We start from the raw sequence: 18,789 nt of genomic DNA, 5'->3' as shown, positions 1-18,789 counted from the left end.
CTCCGTCTTGTAAACCCACACTGCATGCAAACTGCAACCAACACACACACACACACACACACACACACGCACGCTAACACAGAAGCTGTGTGTCTGTGCCGGGAGACGCCCGCATGCAAAACGAAGCCCTGTGCGAATGGCCTGCAGAGTGTGTGTGTGTGTGTGTGTGTGTGTGTGCACGTGTGTGTGTGTTTTCTCTTGTCAGTCGCGCCACTGAAGCTACTTTCTGTCCTTTTAAGGCAGTTGGTGACTGGCCTCTCTCTCTCTCTCCCAGTCGGTCTGTGTCTCTCCACCTGTCTGACTCTCTCGCTGTTCTTCCATGATATCGCACCCCCCCCCCCCTCCCCTTTCTCTCATCTCATCTCCCCCCACCCTCCCCCCCTTGTTCTGCAGCTTTGTTTTTCCATTTGGTCTCTCTTCTATCTCCTCCTCAGCACCGTGGCAAGAACCCATCCATATAAGTCATTTTACCCAGTATTGAACCTGAAAAATCTCATTTTTCTTTAACCAAGTGGAGAAATCTGTCAACGGGAAAGATAATCCCACTTGTTTCCAATGCAAATCAATTTATGTCAAGAACCATTCTGCACTCAAGTGTCACACTCGAACCAAGTATCCCTACACGTCTTTTGTGACGAGGCTTTCATGTCAAAGACATTGATGACAACAAAAGTTGAAGCTGCACTAGCAGCGAAGAGAATTTATCTTCTCTCTACAGGCAGAATTATTTCTTCTTCTTTTTTCTTTTTTTTTTTGCTCCGACTATCTGCGCGCAGCTGTCCCCGTTTGCCCGGCCTGGCGCGTCCTTACCCTCAAGTGCGTTGTGGCCAAAGAGCGGCAGTGCCACTCTGCCAACGTTGGCCCCGCTCTGTAACATTGGAGCATTTTCCTAGAATGTATTGGCATCTATTGATTGTCCTGTCCCCCCCCCCCCTCCCTCCTCCCCTCTGTCCTCGCATCCCAACGATGCACCGCGACGCACGAAGGGACAAGAGGATGCCGGAGGGCTCAATGGAAAAAGGAGAGGTGGAGGAAGGGAGGAGCAGGGGTTGGGAGGGGGGGGTGCGTGATAGCAGGCATGAAAAAGCCTGCATTCGAAATATCTCCACACGCCACCGCTGCCGAGCGTCATTCTCCTCAAGAGCGGCTGACTTTGGAGCTCTTTGTGAGGGCGCCATAAGAGCATTACGAGTTCGTACCATGAGCCGCAGCACACAAAGCAGAAAAAAGGGGGAGGGGGAAGGATACAGGGCAAATAGAAAGGGAGGAGGAGAAGGGAAAGGATATATATATATATATATATATATATATGGGATGAAAGGTGGAATAGGTGATACAGAGGTGAGAACAGCCTTTTTTTCTTATATTTTTCTCTCTCTCTCTTTGTCCAATTTCCATAATCCCCAAGTGATAGAATGCAGTACTTCCCCTTTGAGGGATTAAAAAAAAAAAAAAAAAAAAAAGACTATTTCTTAGCTAGCAACAATTGTCATTGTTCGGTAAAGACGGTCGGGCTGCGGAAGAGGGCCGAGATAAAGAGTGCAAATACAGTTGAGCGGCGGGATCAGAGCGACGTATCGTTTCACTCGCGGTCCATGTCGTCCTAGTGGCAACATCCCGAAAGCATCCACCTCGGGTTCGATGGAAAATCATCGGTCGTTGAAACGGAAATACATTTTGGCAATTACTGGTTTTGTATCGTATTTTCTGAACATATAAACAGCTCCGGGGGCCCAACTGGGAGGATTCCTCCAGCAGCCGTCGGTCCATTAAATCCCGCTCAAGGTCTCGCTTCAGTCGATTTGGTCTTGGCAAGAAAAGGGAGAGTAAATATGCAGCAATGTTTTATGTCGGATTCAAGTGAGCGTTGGTGTGATAAGAAATGTTTTTGGGGCAAATATTTGGGATGCGTAAAGAGAAAAATGGTGCTGGGACATGGAGGTTTAGACCTGCAGGAGTCACCACCTGAGTGCATTGTCTTTCACTGAAGGCTTTCCATGCTCCCTGAGGTCCAACTCCTCACTCACCCTGGTATCGAACAGTCTTGCGTGGGATGGGGTTCCAGTTGAGGCCCATCGACTTCTCCCATCCGACCAGAAGCACCAGGAGCAAGAGCCTCGTCCCGCCCGCCGCCCCCATGTCCGCTCCCATTCGCTGTGGAACCGGCGTTGCGCGATGGATCCGGGGGTGAATCAGTCGATGAGACGGCCTGCCGGGCACAGAAGGAAAAAAACACAACAACAAACAACATCAGCAGGAAGCAGCAATTCACTTCCTTTATTGGCTTGGTTGTTCATCACAAACTCTCCTGTCAGAAAGGGTTCACGACTTGCGCGTCCTTCAAAAAGCCCCCGCAGATACGTTTTTGTCTTATAACACGTACTACAATATTTCACATTGCCATCAAAATCCGCGATAATGTATAAAACAGAAATGAGTTATGCAAATCATTTAAGCCAATAAGGATAGAGCTGTGATCAGTGCACGTGACTGCGTGTGTGTGTCAAAAACAAACATAACATTTGAATGACTTTAGTCCGGGGGTTACGCAGGGAGGTTTTCCTCTGCCCCCTCCCACCCCCCCTCGCTGCGAGCGATAATCCAGCTATCGGAGCTCCGAAATACCTTATCGCCGCGCTCTTGTCAAGCCCATTCAGCAGCAGTGTATTAAACCGGGGGCTGAGTTATCAAAGTTAATTGGCGCTGGCAATGCATCAAACGCCAAACGCGTTGGGAAATAAATGTCAAAGCAAGGGCAATCCAACAGCACTGTGCTGCAAATGAATTGGTTCATACCTAATGAACGCGTCAAGTGTGCTGCGGCGGAGTGGCATTACAGTCCAATAACAGCGCAGGACTGAGCGACTTGTTAACGGCCACCGCACAAAGTGAGGAGCGCGAGGAGGGGAATTCCACTTAAAAATAGTACTTAGGTGCATATAATGACATACTGCTTTTTTTTTTATATACGCTCGTGAGGAGCTGGCAGCCCTCGAAACTTCAGATAACTATTGTGTATGACCTCAGGGACGTTAATTGATTGCATGAATGTGTTACTTCTGGGCGGAACATGCCACCTGTTAAATCATTGGATAATCAACCATAAACAGCCTGAACTCATTTCTTTTCATTGCAGTATTTTAAATATAGTCTTAAATTGCGTTGGATTGGTGCCATCAATATTTTTACCCGCAGCCACCTGCGCTGATAAACACCCCTGATTATGGATGACGAGTGGGAGATTAAGAAAACAGATTACTGTAATTATTCCTCAGTATCTGCTCGTGGACGGTATTATCTATAAAGAACGATAAGACACACACTCGGCGATGCGTAGTCATGGAGATGTGAGGTTCCTCTGCTCCGGGGGCTGAATGGACTGTGTTTTGCGTCCATCCGCAGCATTGAAATACAACGTCAACATGCAGATGCTAAAAAGGCTTCGAACTAACCCGGATTGTCCAACTGCAGCTTGCGGCCAAAGTGTTCGCACCTCTTCTAAACTGAAGGTAACGCGTTTACCGCCTCCTGCCTTCTGTCTTCTGCGTGTTTTTGTAGTCTCAAACCCAATTAAGAGTGCGAATAGGGAGATGCGTTTTCTCCCTGAATGTATTATTCTATTACCGGTGAAAATGGTTACTTTCGAAAACCAGCAGGTGGGATAATAAGATTATGTCTCTTTTCGGGTTACAAAAATCATCTCAATTGGGCCAAACGCGGTGCCGTTATCCGATAAGCACTTTGTTTGCCGCATAAATCGACAAAAACATATAAACTGTTGGGTAAAAAAAAAAAAGGAATTTCCATCTCCTTGAGTACCCGCATGTGACATTGTGTGCAACATTTAAATGGCATTTTTAAATGCTGAGAGTAAAAATACCGGTCGCTTCCGTTTCTTTTCAAATGGCAGCAGAAAACCTCGGATAAGTGTCGTCACAAAACATCAGCACGCAGAAAGGCTCTCTCTCTGGGTAGATAGCGCTGGGTGTGGTAAAATGAAAAAAAAAGAAAGTCCTTCCTTTGTGGGTTTAATTTAGATGTAAAGATGACCTATAGTAAATCCACTGGGACTCCAACTCACCGACCCACATTCTCAACCACGTCTAATTACTCTGACCAAAACACTGAACCAATTACTGACCTTTCACCCAACCACACAAATAAATCACGATGGATTGTTCCCCCCCCCACAAAAAAATCCTTATAATAATAATAATAATTAAAAAAACAACAACATACACACAGGCAGAAATGCACATAAACACCACCCCTAAGATGTACCCTGTGCACCTGCCGCTGCAGGAAGGGAACCGGCCCCCTTTGGATGATGCACACTCATCGGAGATGGGAACGTATTGATTTTTAACAAACGACATGTCAAACTGTATTTACTTTGACCCCCCCCCCCCCCGCACAAAGACAGAGAATACCTGTGAACGTGCAGCATGGCTCCAACTCCCCCTCCAAATTTCAAAAATTTGAAACTGTGTGTGTGTGTGTGTGTGTCCACGTCGAACCAATTTGACTGTGATTGACACCTCTTTTGAAGGGAAAATTAGAAGAGAAAACATCTCCCCCCTCCTCCCCCCTCCCTCCCCGGATCGGCTCACGGCGGCGTACTGTTCAAAGAGCGCGCTTAAGAGCTCGGTTTGGGGAGGTGTGTGTGTGTGGGGGGGGGTGGGGGGGACTTTGAGCCTGCCGGCTTTATTGGATCGATTCTAGTGGCCTCCGCCCGCCAAACGCTTGAGTGAGCCGAGATTGAGATTGAGATTGAAAAGGTGCAAAGGGAGGGAGCGGGGGGGGGGGAGCGGGGCGAAAGGGGTCGAGAGGAATGACGGAATTGGACGGGAGGAAGAAAAAAAAGAAAAAAAACATTTCTTCTTGTTATCCCTCAACATCCATCCTTTCATCTCTATGATGAGAGGTAAGCAGGTGAAGTGGGCATCCTGCAGGCCGGATTAAAGTGAAGAGGCAGCGTGTAAACACTACAGAAGAAGAAACGAGGTGGAAGAGGACGCCCGGGAAGACGGCAGAACGAGGTGTCTGCCCGAGGAGACGCTGCACATCTTGCTTCTCTACGATGGTGTCTCCCTCTCAGTCAGTCAATCGGCAGAAGGGTCTATCAATATTACCAAAGCGCTAAAATGAATGTTTAATTTAATACACACACAACCATAACATCCTAGTGGAATATTGTTTGTAGCGTAAGACAATTATTATAAATGTCCCTGGTGGCTGGGAAGGACGTATCGTGCGGAACAGGATGGCAAGCACAAGGACGACTTCAAAATAAATGACTTTTTAATGGTTTGATTTATTGACTGCAGTCTGAATTTCAACAACAAGATAGTTTCTAAAATCTATTTCTAATCCAAAAATGAATGCGTGGAACGGTGCCCCAGCAACAAAACATCAACTCGGATTGCATCATTGGACTGGAGAAATTGAACGCATTTAACGCACAGTGGCGTAAAATAACAAAACTTTTCATTCAATTGTTGACTAAAATGGGTCTTTACATCAAAGCAAATAGCAATAAAACATTTAATAAATCAAATATTTGGATTCAAGTAAAAGCTGTGCTCGAGTGCAACTATAAAAAAAAAAAAAAACGTTTAAAACCCAACAAATGATTATCCTTCAGTTGAGTGTGATTTATTTAGCTGCTTCAATAGCATGAAAGGGGGGGACTTCAACCGTGCCAAAAACAGGAACTTGAGCCATTCACCATAGAGCAACAACAGTCAACTGAAAACAGATGATTACCGTACTGTTTTCTTTCGGGGGGGGGGGCTTTCTAAACACAAAGCGGCTAAAGTCGGGCCTGTGGCGCATCCTTTCTCCCCCCCCCCCCCCCGCCCCCCGATGGCCAAAATGAAACCCGGTCGCTCGCTCCCTCTTTAAACTTCCTGCGGTGTCACATGGCTCCGCAGGTGGTATCGCATCATCCTCTGGCTGCTGCTGCTGCTGCTGCTGTTGGGCCTGGTTTCTGCTAATGAGCTGAGACGCGGCAGCCTAATAACATCAGTCAGCACTCCACAATGGAGAGCTCATTAAAATGTGGAGAGAAATAGGCCACATGTTCTGATTAGCTCCTGTGTGCGGGCGTGTGTGTGTGTGTGTTTCTTATCAGTGTGTATTGGGGAGGTAAGATGAGTCCCCGCAGGGGGGTTGTAAACCAGGGTCGTTTCTTCGAAGTAAGCGGATGTCGGAGAACCAAAAGGAAGGAGTTTTTTTTTTTATCCACCGTCCTGTCCTATTTTCTTTATCGTCTCTGTTTTCTGTGTCCTCTTTCTGCCCTTCATGTTCCCACCACTCCTTTCCTGGCAGCCTTTTCCGACACACACACACATACAAACACACATACACACACACACTCACACTCACTGACCTCTGGTGCAGTCCCAGCTGATTGCTAGTCCTTCCAGGCATTGTTTGACTTTTGACCCCTTTGTGGGTGTAGAGGGCACAGGGCGCATCAGCTACCGCCCTCCGCTCCGGCTTTCACACACTGGAACAGACCTAATGTCCATTAACCCATTAAAGTATCCCTACACACACACACACACACACACACACACACACACACACATAAACGCACGCACACACACACGCACACACACACGCACTAACTCACTCACGCGGACAGACGGACAAAAGGGCTGATCCCACCCATCATCCCCTCCGCAAAAACAAACACAGCAGCTACCGGCAGCTCTCTTCCTTCCTTCCTCGCTTCCTTCCTTCCTGCAGCCGCCCCCCTTTTCCCTCCACCTTTTATTGCTCCAGGAGCACTTGAAAACACACACACACACACACACACACACAGGAGTTGTTGCACCTAAACAGAACAGACTGGATCAAACGATTTCACACCTTGTGGACGGCGGGATGAGAGCGGCCTCGGGACGTTTGTGCCGCGCTCCCTTTGAGTTCAGCGCAGCGGGAGGTCGGACGTGTGCGAATTACCGCGGCTGCCAATAGCTGTTTTTCAACGTTCATTCGGTTTGAAAAGTTAAGGAAGCGGATCCCGACGAACTGACGGTGTCGCGCAGAGCGCCTCTGACGGGGCGAAGCGAGCATCGTCGGACAATGGGAAGCCAATTATGAACTATCATTAACTCTCTACAATGGAGAATAATGCAAAATCAAGAGTTTCTTGTAAAATGTCTCATCAAGTACAGGATTAATCTTCATGAAGCATTGCTGCCACTCTCTCACAATGGTTTGTGATCACTGCGATCATTCAATGATGCTGTCTGTTACATGCACAACTAACAATAGACATTCCATTAATGCTCAATGGGGACATATTATGGAAATTCCATTTAATGAATTGCTTCTTCACATTCATTTGGATATCTGGCACGTCAAACCGACCCCAAAAACAACTCCCCTGTGATTTTCTCATGGTTCTTGTACGTGAGAAACGTCATGCGTGAGTGACTGAGAATGAGCTTCCTTATCATTCTCTCTTACATGCCCCCCCCCCCACTATACTCACTATAGATACTGCAGCGTCTGGGGCTGCAGTGGCTCACCCACAACACGGAGGCGAAAGGAGCTGGCCCATCAGCATTTAAAGGAACAGGTCGCTCTGTTTTAGACGGGGTAAAAAGGCTGCTGAATTTAACCTTTCACCTTCGTACATGACAGACATTTCATTAAGAACCGTATGAAACGCGATGGGTCCTTTCATTAAAGCTGTAGTTGCTGTTTAGTGCTACTTAGCGGATGCTACCATGCAAACAGGGTGAACCTGATAAACTCGGATGTATTAAGAGCTACGGCTGCAGAGCCTTGTTAAGTTTCCAGATTCTAGTACAGATCAACTTACTTTAATCAAGCTGTTTTGACTTATGAGTTATTTAAAATTGACAAGAATACCTTTTTGATGGTGTTTTTGCTACATTTGACCAAGGAGGAAACACACATTCAGAGGAAAAATTGAAAAGAAAAATCGGGCGCTATGGCAGGAGCAGTTTAATCATTCAGCTTTTTGAACTTTCGGAGGGAGCTCTAGATCAGTTGCACAAAAACATGATATCTTTCCACACAGAAGTATTTGCTGCCAAATGATGATTTGCAACCCGAGTTCAGCTAATATCCGGAGGGTTCAAAATGTTATCTGATAGTCTGTGAACCCCTGCAGACAGCCTTGGAAGCAGATGTGTCATATGCTAATTTCACCCATTTATATGATTTTATACAGCTGAAACATTTGATCAGAGTTCATCCCTAAAAACACATTCTGGTGGTTTGACTCCCACATGCTTTAGGTCAGTCAGCAGCTCTACTCATTAGTGCCTGAAATATGAATACAAATACATACAATGCAAAGCCCCACTTGTTATAAAAGAGGATTTTTCAAGGTTCCACAATCAACTCACAGAGTAAAATGCCAACAAAACCAAAGTGAAGACGAATATCACGTAACAGCGCTCCCTGCTAATTGGATGACTTGTTGGAATCGAGGAAAAAAAGGACATTAAAAAAAAGGCATCTCACTTATTCGCAAAGTCTTGCAAAGCCATTTGTGCAACAGCGCTGTAAAAAAGTTCCACATCGCAGGGAGAAACGTTCCCCCCCCCCCCCCCCCCCCGCACAGTGACGAGGAGGATGGAGACATCGGGGCTTTTATTCGGCGGAGAGTTAATGGAGCACACGGGGACACTCCATTGACAGTGAAACACCCACAACACGCTCTGCATCTAAGAGGCTTTGTGCAAAGACACAGTTGAAGTGTGTGTGTGTGTGTGTGTGCGTGTTTGAAGGCAAAGGTTTAAAGCAGTAGTTAGCACAAGTGAGTCTGCATCTTTATGTCCAGTGAGTCCCGTCAGAGATGTGTATTTGATGTGTGTGGGCGAGGTGCTTCGAACGCGACGCCCTTGTGAAACCTCCGGTGCTTGCAAAAAGCCATTTTTAACTGCTACCAGCAATTTGTGAGCCCGCCTATCACATTTCATGCACCTGAGCGCATGATTTCCCATATTTGCACACAATTAATGACTTGCTAAACAGCACGTGGGCATCTAGCTATTACGGCTTCAAGTGAACGTCGTTGACTTTCCTTTGACGCGCTGATTGGAATTCACCTCCCATCCTAATTACCTCAGACTGGAGCGGAACGGGGCGCCGCATTTGACTTTAAACAACCTATTTCTACTTGATGGAAATAGAAATTATTATTTTTTTAAAAAGCCCTCCCATGAGAGTGTGAAGTGTAACATCTTTTCCTCCCCCCCCCCCGCTGCCACCTCCCCCCCCCCACGAGCCCTGCTCTTTCATGTCTCTCCCCGAGGAGATTTCTGCAGGCCTACAAATCTCCATCTCGCCTCGCCTTTCATCCCCACTGGAGCTCCCGCTCGCTCGGCCACATCCAGGTCTCCCCCCCCTTTCCTCCGACCCCCCTCGCCTTGTCCGTGTCACGGCGCGGTCGGTCGGTCCGGGGGGGGGGGGGCGGTCAGGCGCGGCCCGGGCTTCCAATTCTTTGATCGGGCGCACTGATCTCTTCCATCAGCGGCCGGGGGGTGAGGGGGGGGGGCCTCCAGCTGATTACAGATGAAATGGATCTGATTCGGCCTCTAACTGCGGGCCAAACACCTGCTCAGACCCGAGGAGTCGATGGAAAGGGGGGGGGGCGAGATGAAACCAGAGACTGACGGCCGGCTAATCGGACGGCGAGGCCATCTGAGCCTGACGGGAGTCACACCTTAACCCAATCATTTTGGGGAGCCGACGTGGAGCTATCTCATTTCAACTATTGAACTTCCACTACAAAGATTACATTCTAGTTGATCCCCGATTTCACTGGTTTGACCATTTTCTACGCGCTTTTTACATCTTTGACAAGCTTCTGACCAATTGAATGCTTGAATGCGGTGGACTTATGGTTGAGCGGCGTCCCGGGCTCCGCCGCTCCCTCCAGCTTCAGTGTTTTAGAGCGTCTCTTCAGGTAATTACCTTGAATTTTATGTTTGCAACTGTAATGTTTTGTTTCCGTGTGGCCGCTCTCATTAACCCAGTTGCCAGTCACTGCAGGCAGCTGTTTGTAATGAAATGGCTATAAAAACTCCCCTCTACGTTAACCACACAGCACAAAACAGCAAGCGGACAAAGGTGGGCATAATTTACTTCCCCCCCCCCCGACTATGTTTTTTGCACCAATACGTGAAAACATACTTTGCAATAAACAATCAGGAATCAGGAATCGTTTATTGCCATCATATGTCAGACATGGAATTTGACTTGGCAGTTGGTGCATGACAGACCAACGTAGTGCAGGAATCAAATATATGCTATGGGTTAGTAAAATGAAGCTATGGGTTAGATTGAGATTATTTTCTACCCAGAGCTAACTCCTCAGTATTTGAGAGGTATATGAGTGAATCTATGAGCTTCCTTTCAAGCCCTCATTAGCTCACAAGGAGTTGAAAAAGCAGGACTAAAGAAATCCACTAGTGTAGACTTCTCTTTCCTTCTCTCTCCCTCCCAAATGCTCCTAATCATCGGCTTTCAAGCCTGCGCCCCAAGAGGCCCGAGGTTTTAATTCAAGCCGATCACTACAGAATCTGATTTCACTCTGTATTAGTCTCCGGTGAGAAGTGCTGATCGGCAAGAAGAGCCGATCCGGCCCAGGGGGCTGATTGTACAACTCTTCTTCCTGAAAACTTTCCACCCTGTTTGGGGGGTTTGATTTTATTTTTTATTAGGAACGACATCCTGATACAGTGAAACAAACACAACCTGGCGCGTGAGTGGTTAGATGAACGAGTATACTTAGGGGGCCGCTTGTTGGAGCTGTCCTCGGCGTGGCGATGTGGGATACGGGCCACTGCTGCAGCAAGGACGTAAGCAGCCTCAGTTATCCGCCGACATCACATCGCAAGCGATGCCTCCACAGAGGGATCGTTAGCGCTGTGTTAAAGTGCACATTCTGTCAGTGGCAGCTCTATAGATTTCGTGTCTCCCCCCTGAGCGACGCGGCGCTGCTCGCCAAAGGATCAGCACCGCCGCTATTCAAATATCTCCCCATAACACAATGTGCTCTATTTTCACCGTGAGCAGAGAGTTTTATGGATCCGACGGCCTAAAGCTGCGCACACACCTCGATGCAAAGCACTCGACTAGATTGCGTTCAAAGGCGACGCAAAGACGAGAAGGGACGCAGAAACTGACGCAGAAATCGACACAATTGACCCATCAATTTAGGCTCTTTTGTGCAGACTGATGTTTTAAGCTTTAGTTTTTTTTTTTTTATCATACCTCTGTTAAAAATGAAAACTCAACTCACGGCATGTGATCCTGGAGGAACATTTAAGGACATCTTAACTTTTTTTTTTTTTAAGATCTTGAGAGTTGAATGTGGTGTTTTTAAAATGTATTTTAAAAGGCCAAATATTTTTTTAGAAAAGAGAGAAAAAGAAACCCCTGCTCCACCCTGACCATCAGCAGCACACTGGACATCTCGCTACATTAACCGGATTTACTCGTAATCCTTTGACCTGATTTAAAACCATGTTGTTCGATTGCTTGAGACGTATGAAATAAGCCTCCCTCGGAAAAGCCACATTAACCCGGTTATGCATGTGCGAGCAGACACACAGTCTGCGTTTCTCTCTCTCTCGCGCGCTCTCTGACAGGCTCCGCCCCCTTCTCTTTCTCTCCCCGTCGACCTTGTGCTGTCGGCGCGCCGTGCGTTGTGTCTGAAGTGCTGATGTGAGAGATGGCGAAGTGTGGCACCGGGCGCGTACGGGGCCGTCGCACCACTCGCTGATAACCACGTAGTCCCGCATTCGGTCAGCCGTGCTCAGGGGCCCATATTTAAACACAGAGTATTATTGCTGCACACATGTATGGACCATACATACATGCGAAAACATCTTCAGCCGCACCACTCACACCCGAGCAGTAATCAAATCACTCCGTCCGAATGTGGCCCTTTCACACTCTCCCGCCTGGCCGGTCTCTGGAACAAAGTGCATTCTGGGTCGGGGGGGGGGGACCCCGCCTACTATGCTCCTGAGGGGTCTAGTCTTCCGTCCGTAGAGGACGCTTTCTCTTTCCCTTCTTATCCCCTCTCTTCAAGTCACTTCTTTGAGCTAATTTGAGTAGAGGAGTGGAGCCCAAAGGCCTGGAGCCCAGTGAGGTGCCACGGGGGCAGGAAGGTCACGCCTGGCTGGACTCTCTATAGAAACAACCCTCACACACCCGGGTTTGAGGAATAAAAAGAACGACGTGGAAAGAGAAAAATACAACTCCTGAAAAGGACTGAGGTTTCCACGGCAACCTGATTTTTTTTTTTTTATTCAGGCACATGAAACTGATTTTGGTTTTGCAGCTTTCCAAGGACCAATGAAATGGTTGGAAGTTTTTTTTTTTTTATAGTCCCAAAACCTACATGGGTCGCGTAAACACTCATTTTGCACGAATCAACACGGAGCGCTACAATATTGCTGCTGCACTGTTACCTGCTTTCAGCGCATTTAACTTCTTCAGCCTCCCGAACCTCCCCCCCCCACCCCCCCAGCTGTATTAGCATTTAGATTTGTCTGAATTTAGAATGTTTCTCTCAATATGCCTTCAAGGGTAATCACAAGTTGTGAATCCCGGGCTCAGCTGTGGGATTTGTGAGCTCGGGGGACCGTCAGTGTCGAGGCAGATCATCGCTTCGACCACATCGGGCCCCAAACTGAAACGTGTCTCAATAAACAACCAATATTTGAACCAAAAACGGTTCAAAATGGAGCTGAACGGAGGGTCATTTTTGGAATTCATTTGATAAAAGTGAAATTGCAGTCGCTAGAAAGTTTGCAGGGGAGCTTTTTGAAGGCATTTACAGCCTCTTACAACACATCCCATGACATTCATGAGCTTTACCGATGAAGAGAGTGGCCTGGGGGGGGGCAGAGCACTTAACCGAAGCCGGGTCCAATGCGCCCGGTGACCCACAGAAGGCCAGACACGCGATAGAAAGAGGGTGCTGCTGCTGCTGGGCAGTTCCCAGTGGCCCGAATTAGACTGTGGTTGCAATGGGCAGCTCCCAGGAATGAATGTGCATTTCCTGTAAAAAAATGCAGCGCAGAAGGGATCCTTCCTTGGATAAATGCTTAAAAATAATAAGAAAAAAAACCCCGGAATCTGCCAACGTCAGCTTGGGAAATCCACATCATCAGCTCAAAACGCACCTTGCCCACATACAGCGAAGAGGGACATCATTCGAAGAGCAGCGAGGCGCAGCGAAAGGTGAGAGGAGCGCTTGAGAGAGTGGCGCCTCAACTCCGGGGTCTATTAGAGCCTGATCGGGAACCATTAGAAGGGAATGACGACAGGCGAATGGCCCACGAGGCAGCGCTCGCCGTGCCCCCCCACCCCCCCGGCTACACATTAACCACCGCCCCGCTCCCTCGCCACGCTTCGCTCCACGCCGGTCGATAAGCAATGAGGAGGAAGGAGACGAGGTGTGAGCAAAGGAGGTTGGCGGGAAAAGAGGGTCCAGGCCCCCCGACGGAGCGAGATAAGCCCGTGCGGGATCGATGGCGAGCCGAGGGGCCCGCCGGCCCCTTGCGGAGAGGAGGGAGGACGGAGGAATGCGGGGCCGCTGGTCGTGGAGGTCGACGGAGGGGAGCGCGCCGGGGACAACGGACTCACAAGAGGCCCTCTTTGCGTCAAAAGTTAACACACCGCAAATCTCAGAGGGTAGGTTGTCACTCAGATGACGGCTGAACTCACATCAACTGTTAATCGAGAACAACACGGCGATATTCTTTGTATGCTCTGAAAATGGCAGAGCCGTGATACAAAGTGTAATAACTCTGGAACTACTTTGTCTATTTGTACAATTTATTTTAATGTGTGACAATTAGTGAATGTGTCAACATTATGGTGCTGGTTCTGACTTGTTTGGGAGCTTTAACTTCAACACCTTTGGATTCCTTGGTTCAGAGCTATTGGGGAAACTAGCAGAAGGGGTTTAATGTGATCACTGCCGTGTCACTAAATACGATACACAAAAAACAACACAACAATAGAAATAAAGGTCAGTCTCTTGCTACTGCTGGAGTATTTCTTGCCATGTTACATGCGCAGCACATTTATCTGTGGATCCCTGACACCTGTCACCCAGCGGTGATGTGCATAACCTCCACCTCCATCTCCCTCCCCTGACTGCAACGTCCCCTTTTATTTTTCATTTCTCCTCCCGAAGCGCTGCCGGGGGAGAGAAGCCATTTATGATCGTCAACCAATATCCTCGCAGAGATAAACACGCAGCGCGAGAGAGGCAGAGATAGAGGCTACCAGACTTATTAGAGAGAACGAGGGGTATTGTGACATTGTGTGTAATGGAACATACACACATACTTGGCGAAATAATATGGATTGAGGAATAGCAACGTATTGCTTGAGGTGTTTTTTTTTCACGCCTCTGCGTTTGCTGTGTGAACTGTAGTCGCGGTGTTCTACGCGCGCTTAAGTGCATCCCTCCCCGTGCTCTGCGTGTGGTTAGCTGGGGAAGTCCCACCTTGTGGCGCCCACAAACGGAAAGAAAACGGACGGCCACCCGCCGAAAGACACAGCGTCTGCGACACCCACGTGCCCGGCGGCGTGATGCCCTACGGCGTGATGCCCGGCGGCCTCGGGCCCCGTGTCCTTATTAAAGGGCCGCGCCACGGCGTGTCGGTTATGGATAACAACGGATGCGGCGTAGATGCCAGCAAGTACGCCGGTGACGCGCTTCTCTACCGTTCGGGGGGGCGTTCACCTCCCCAAAGCAAACGCGCAGCGAGGTCGCCGAGGTCTGCAGGTGGTGGAGGAGGCCGGCTAAACATGGCGAGCTGGAGGGTGGAGGGGGGCGGGGGGGTCAGTCAGCAGGATGTTTTTCTTTGGACTGTTGTCCTCCAGAGTGCTCTGCTGGTAGCAGCATGGATTCTCCTCAGCACTTCCACACTTTTGAAATCCGATTTGAGTCCAAACTGAGACTCATCTGTGGAAATACAATTAGAGAAGCAGCTCGGAACCGCCTCACATGTGTTTTGGATGGGTATTTCGTGGGTGGGTAAAAAAAAAAAAAATGTACACAAACTGGCAGTCTGACCAAGGCCTGATGATTACAGTTTAGCTGTCTTTAGCTGTTTTTTTTTTTTTGGTTGCCAGGATGCATCGAGTCTGTGAGCTCATGCATTGGTTCTTGTTCGCATTGCGATCCAATCTGCCAGAACGCATGCCAAGGTGGGTTGGCTGGCTTTGGGTTAGAATCGCAGTGAGGCGTGGACAGCTTGAAGGAACAATCTGGACAATTTGATAGGTCTCGCAACATCCTCCCCCAAAATTTAAGCTCGTTGTGGCACATTTAGCCGGGTATTTATCCAATATATTCAAATTAGGGTAATAATAAAAAGCTAAAGAATTTTTTTTTGAATTGCCACGTTGCCACGTTGCCAGCAGCAGTGCTGCAAAGCATACATCTCTTCTCTCCCTCCCTTTTCTTTTGTTCCTTTGTTTTCTACTTCTACCCTTCGGGGCAAAAAATGGCCGCCTCACCTTCACTCACACATACAAGAGGAAAAGCTGCGAGCCCCCCCCCCCCCCCCCTGCATAAACACACATTATCAAACCCATAACCTTCAGCATCTTGAAATCTGATATCCAATGTCCCACTAAAATTCAACTTTTTGTGTTCTTTCTTCTAATCTCCCGGCTCCCCGTTTCCTCTTCGCCTGGATCATGTCTAATTTGTCTCAAGGAGTACCTGAAACGGCCTCTAATGCCCCCCCACCCCCTTCCCTCTGTTCTCATATTTCATTCAAACCACCAGTGCTGCTGAGGGAGGGTTTAGACTGAGGCAGAAAAAGATGCTTCTGTTATTCTTCTCCACCCTTCTTCTTCTGAAGCTTCTCACTTACTTGTTTTTCTTCTCCTCCTTCGCGCCTCTGTGTGCTTTTCTTCTCGATCAACCCTTCAGTAGTTCTTTTTTTTTTCCGTTGCTTCTCTCTCTCGTCTTTGCGGATTTTGAATGGAGACACTTGACTCGGATGAAGGTCACATCGGGCTGCGGGAGAAAAGGGGAAGAACAAGAGAAGGGAAATGAGTGTGTCCACGTGAGACCCGGCGCGGCCGCTTCAATCAATGCGATGTCTCTCTTGGAGAAGACCCGGCGGCCAGTCCGTACCCACTCAAAGGCACACACACACAACAGTGCGGGTGTGCAAAGGCAGCGGGTGAACGCTTAAGCTGGCGAGCTCTTGAGAAACTCTCTGGAAGGAGAGGGACACGCGGGTCCTCGTCTGTATGGGAACCGTAGATCAGGGCTAACGACAAGTTGTTATTTGGGTTTATTAACAGATGGAAATGGGTAATGAGATGTGCTTGTAATGTGTGTGGGATCCATAAAGTAGTCTCCTAACGAACATTGGACATTTGACAAAGGTCACGCGTTGGCTGCTGCAAACCAGTGAGAAAGGACGAAATAAAAGGAGGCCATATAGTACCCGCCAACTACGGTCTCATTACGGTCTCAGAATCATTCCTCATTGGTGGAGGAGATTGTACAACGTTATGTAAAACTGGAGGATGCAACTCAACAACTAAATACAAAGACTTTCTCCGTTTTGCACTCTGTGTTTGGCTGCGTTGCTGTTGGTCGACACAACTTTTGGAATCACCTCGATTTGGCCTTTTAATTGCGGTCCGGGGTGTCACGCACATCAAAAGATACACTCTGACGCACAAAGCCACACAAACCTTCAGGCTGCTCCCATTCATCAGATCGCACAGCGGATCAAATAACTGCTGCCTCAGCCGGAGTGTGTGTGTGTGTGTGTGTGTGTGTGTACAGAGATTCATGTCAACGTCGATGGCTCAGTAATCCCAAGCAGACACGGGTCGGCTGGTGTTACACACGGGGGGGGGCCGCCGAAGAAACCTGGGACACCATCGTAGTTCATCACTGCCATCAATAAACTAGACACTGGAAACCCAGGCCACACTGTGTGCGCTGCATCGACTGGACGAGCTGTGACGCCCGTCATGTTTTATCGACTGAACGCGAGAAACCCCCACAAAAGCATGTCATGGGCCCCACAAAAAAGGAGGTCTTTGAAAAGTGTCTCAGATTTATGTAAATGGAATGATTTGCTTGTTGAAACAAATCCAAAACCGTCAACTAAAAGAGCCCTGATTTAATCCTTGTAACCCCACTGATCCAAAGAAGTCTAACCCACGAGAGGTAATTGAATCCTTCATCACTGGACATGGACAATACGAAAACCTTCCATTTATTTGCTTTTCTAAAGTAAGAAAGCAACTAAAGACAGATTCCTCTTTAATGACTGCAGAATAAAAGAAAAACGAGGTCAAATAAAAATCTATTTCATGGCAGGACCTTCGAAATCGAATTTGCTTAATTAAATGTGCTTGAAAGTGAATTTAGACTTAATGAGAAACTGCACTGCTATGAGTCACTCACCATATGAGTGTGTGTGTGTGTGTGTGTGTTAACTGCTTCTGGTAGAGCGTTTAACCCTTCGGTGAGTGTCTCCACTGGGGACCGGCGCGTCTGTTTAAGCTGTAACGGCAGCAAAAAGAACTTTAAAGGCTGTTGGGGAAAAAAAGAAAAATTGAAATATACTGCAGCCACTTGCTGTGCTACCTATAGGACTGGATGAAGCCCCCCCCCCCACACACACACACACACACACACGAGTATGTGACAGCACAGCAGCTGGCCCTCTCTTGTGGATTCCTTCCCTGAACAAGTAAGTCATCCAGACCTCAGCTATCCATTGGCTTCATCCAGGGAGAGACAGCAGCCAAAAGGCTGCAAGGTTCCACACGCACGCACGCACACACACACACACACACACAAATATGCAAGCACTTCTACACACAAACCAATGTGCACACATATCATTTAAAAACACAAACACACACAAGGCTGAAAAGGAGGACGAGGGGCGAAGTGGAGGCCGGATTTCAGAACACCTGCACACACACACACGCACACACACACACACACACACACACACACACACACACACACACACACACACACACACACAGCTCCAGCTGCTGGCTGCCTGTGTTTGACAGGCAGCACAGCGAGCAGCTGTGTGTGTGGAAGCCAGCGAGCCGCTTATGAATCAGCAATGACTAACAGTTTAAACCTGTACTGAGCTAATCGCCTGCCTGCATGCTTGTTGTGTGTTTGCGTGCGCGCACGTACGCGCGGGCGGGCGGGCGGGCGGGCGTCCTCGTGCCCACGTCGCGTGGCAGAGTGTTCCTGAATGTGCGTTGATGGCTGAGGAGCCTTCTCCATCAGGCCCAGTTGTGAGAGCCCGGCTCTATAATTGCTCTCGCGCCGGATTTGACATTGTCTGAGCTGACGGCGCCCCCCGATGAGCGGAACGACGCACGCCGTCACTCCCCTTCCGATTCCGCCGCACACAGGGCAACGCAACGGGGTGGGGCGGGGGGGGGGGGGGGGGGGTTGGCCCCGGGCCCCGGGCCTTTGAGAGAGTGCCAAAGGTGTGTGGGTCTCGCCTGGTAAAACGCATGTGTGCCCGTGTGCTAGTGACGGCAGGGTTGGACGAGGCATGTGGCAATAGAGCCCGACGAGAGGCCTGCCAGTCCCCGTCGGAGCCGAGCGCTCTCCGGCAAAGAGCGGCAGGACCGACCGGCAGGACATCTGGCGAAGGTCAGAATCCGAGCGACGAACCCCGCCCCCCCTCCCTCCCTCGTACCACCAGGCGCACCAGAAGGCCCGAGCTGCAAGGCCTGACTCTGCCGTCGTAA

At 48.8% G+C, this 18,789-nt stretch overlaps 1 protein-coding gene across 1 annotated transcript in view; it reads right to left on the bottom strand.

The window, feature by feature from the left end:
• sema4c (sema domain, immunoglobulin domain (Ig), transmembrane domain (TM) and short cytoplasmic domain, (semaphorin) 4C) overlaps window positions 1–18,789 on the bottom strand; it is a 69,873-nt gene that overhangs the window by 32,039 nt on the left and 19,045 nt on the right. Inside the window, exons 2-3 of the mRNA XM_037481743.2 lie at window positions 15,903–16,048; window positions 2,028–2,209 (exon numbers count right to left, since the gene is read on the bottom strand). Of these exons, the coding sequence (XP_037337640.2) occupies window positions 2,028–2,151 (124 nt within the window). The 5' untranslated portion in view covers window positions 2,152–2,209; window positions 15,903–16,048. The remainder of the gene's footprint in view (window positions 1–2,027; window positions 2,210–15,902; window positions 16,049–18,789) is intronic.

Source organism: Pungitius pungitius, chromosome 5 (genome assembly GCF_949316345.1).
Source record: "Pungitius pungitius chromosome 5, fPunPun2.1, whole genome shotgun sequence".
Lineage (NCBI taxonomy): Eukaryota > Metazoa > Chordata > Actinopteri > Perciformes > Gasterosteidae > Pungitius > Pungitius pungitius.
Note: the sequence above shows the minus strand (reverse complement) of the source record. Positions and strands in the feature narration are given on the sequence as shown.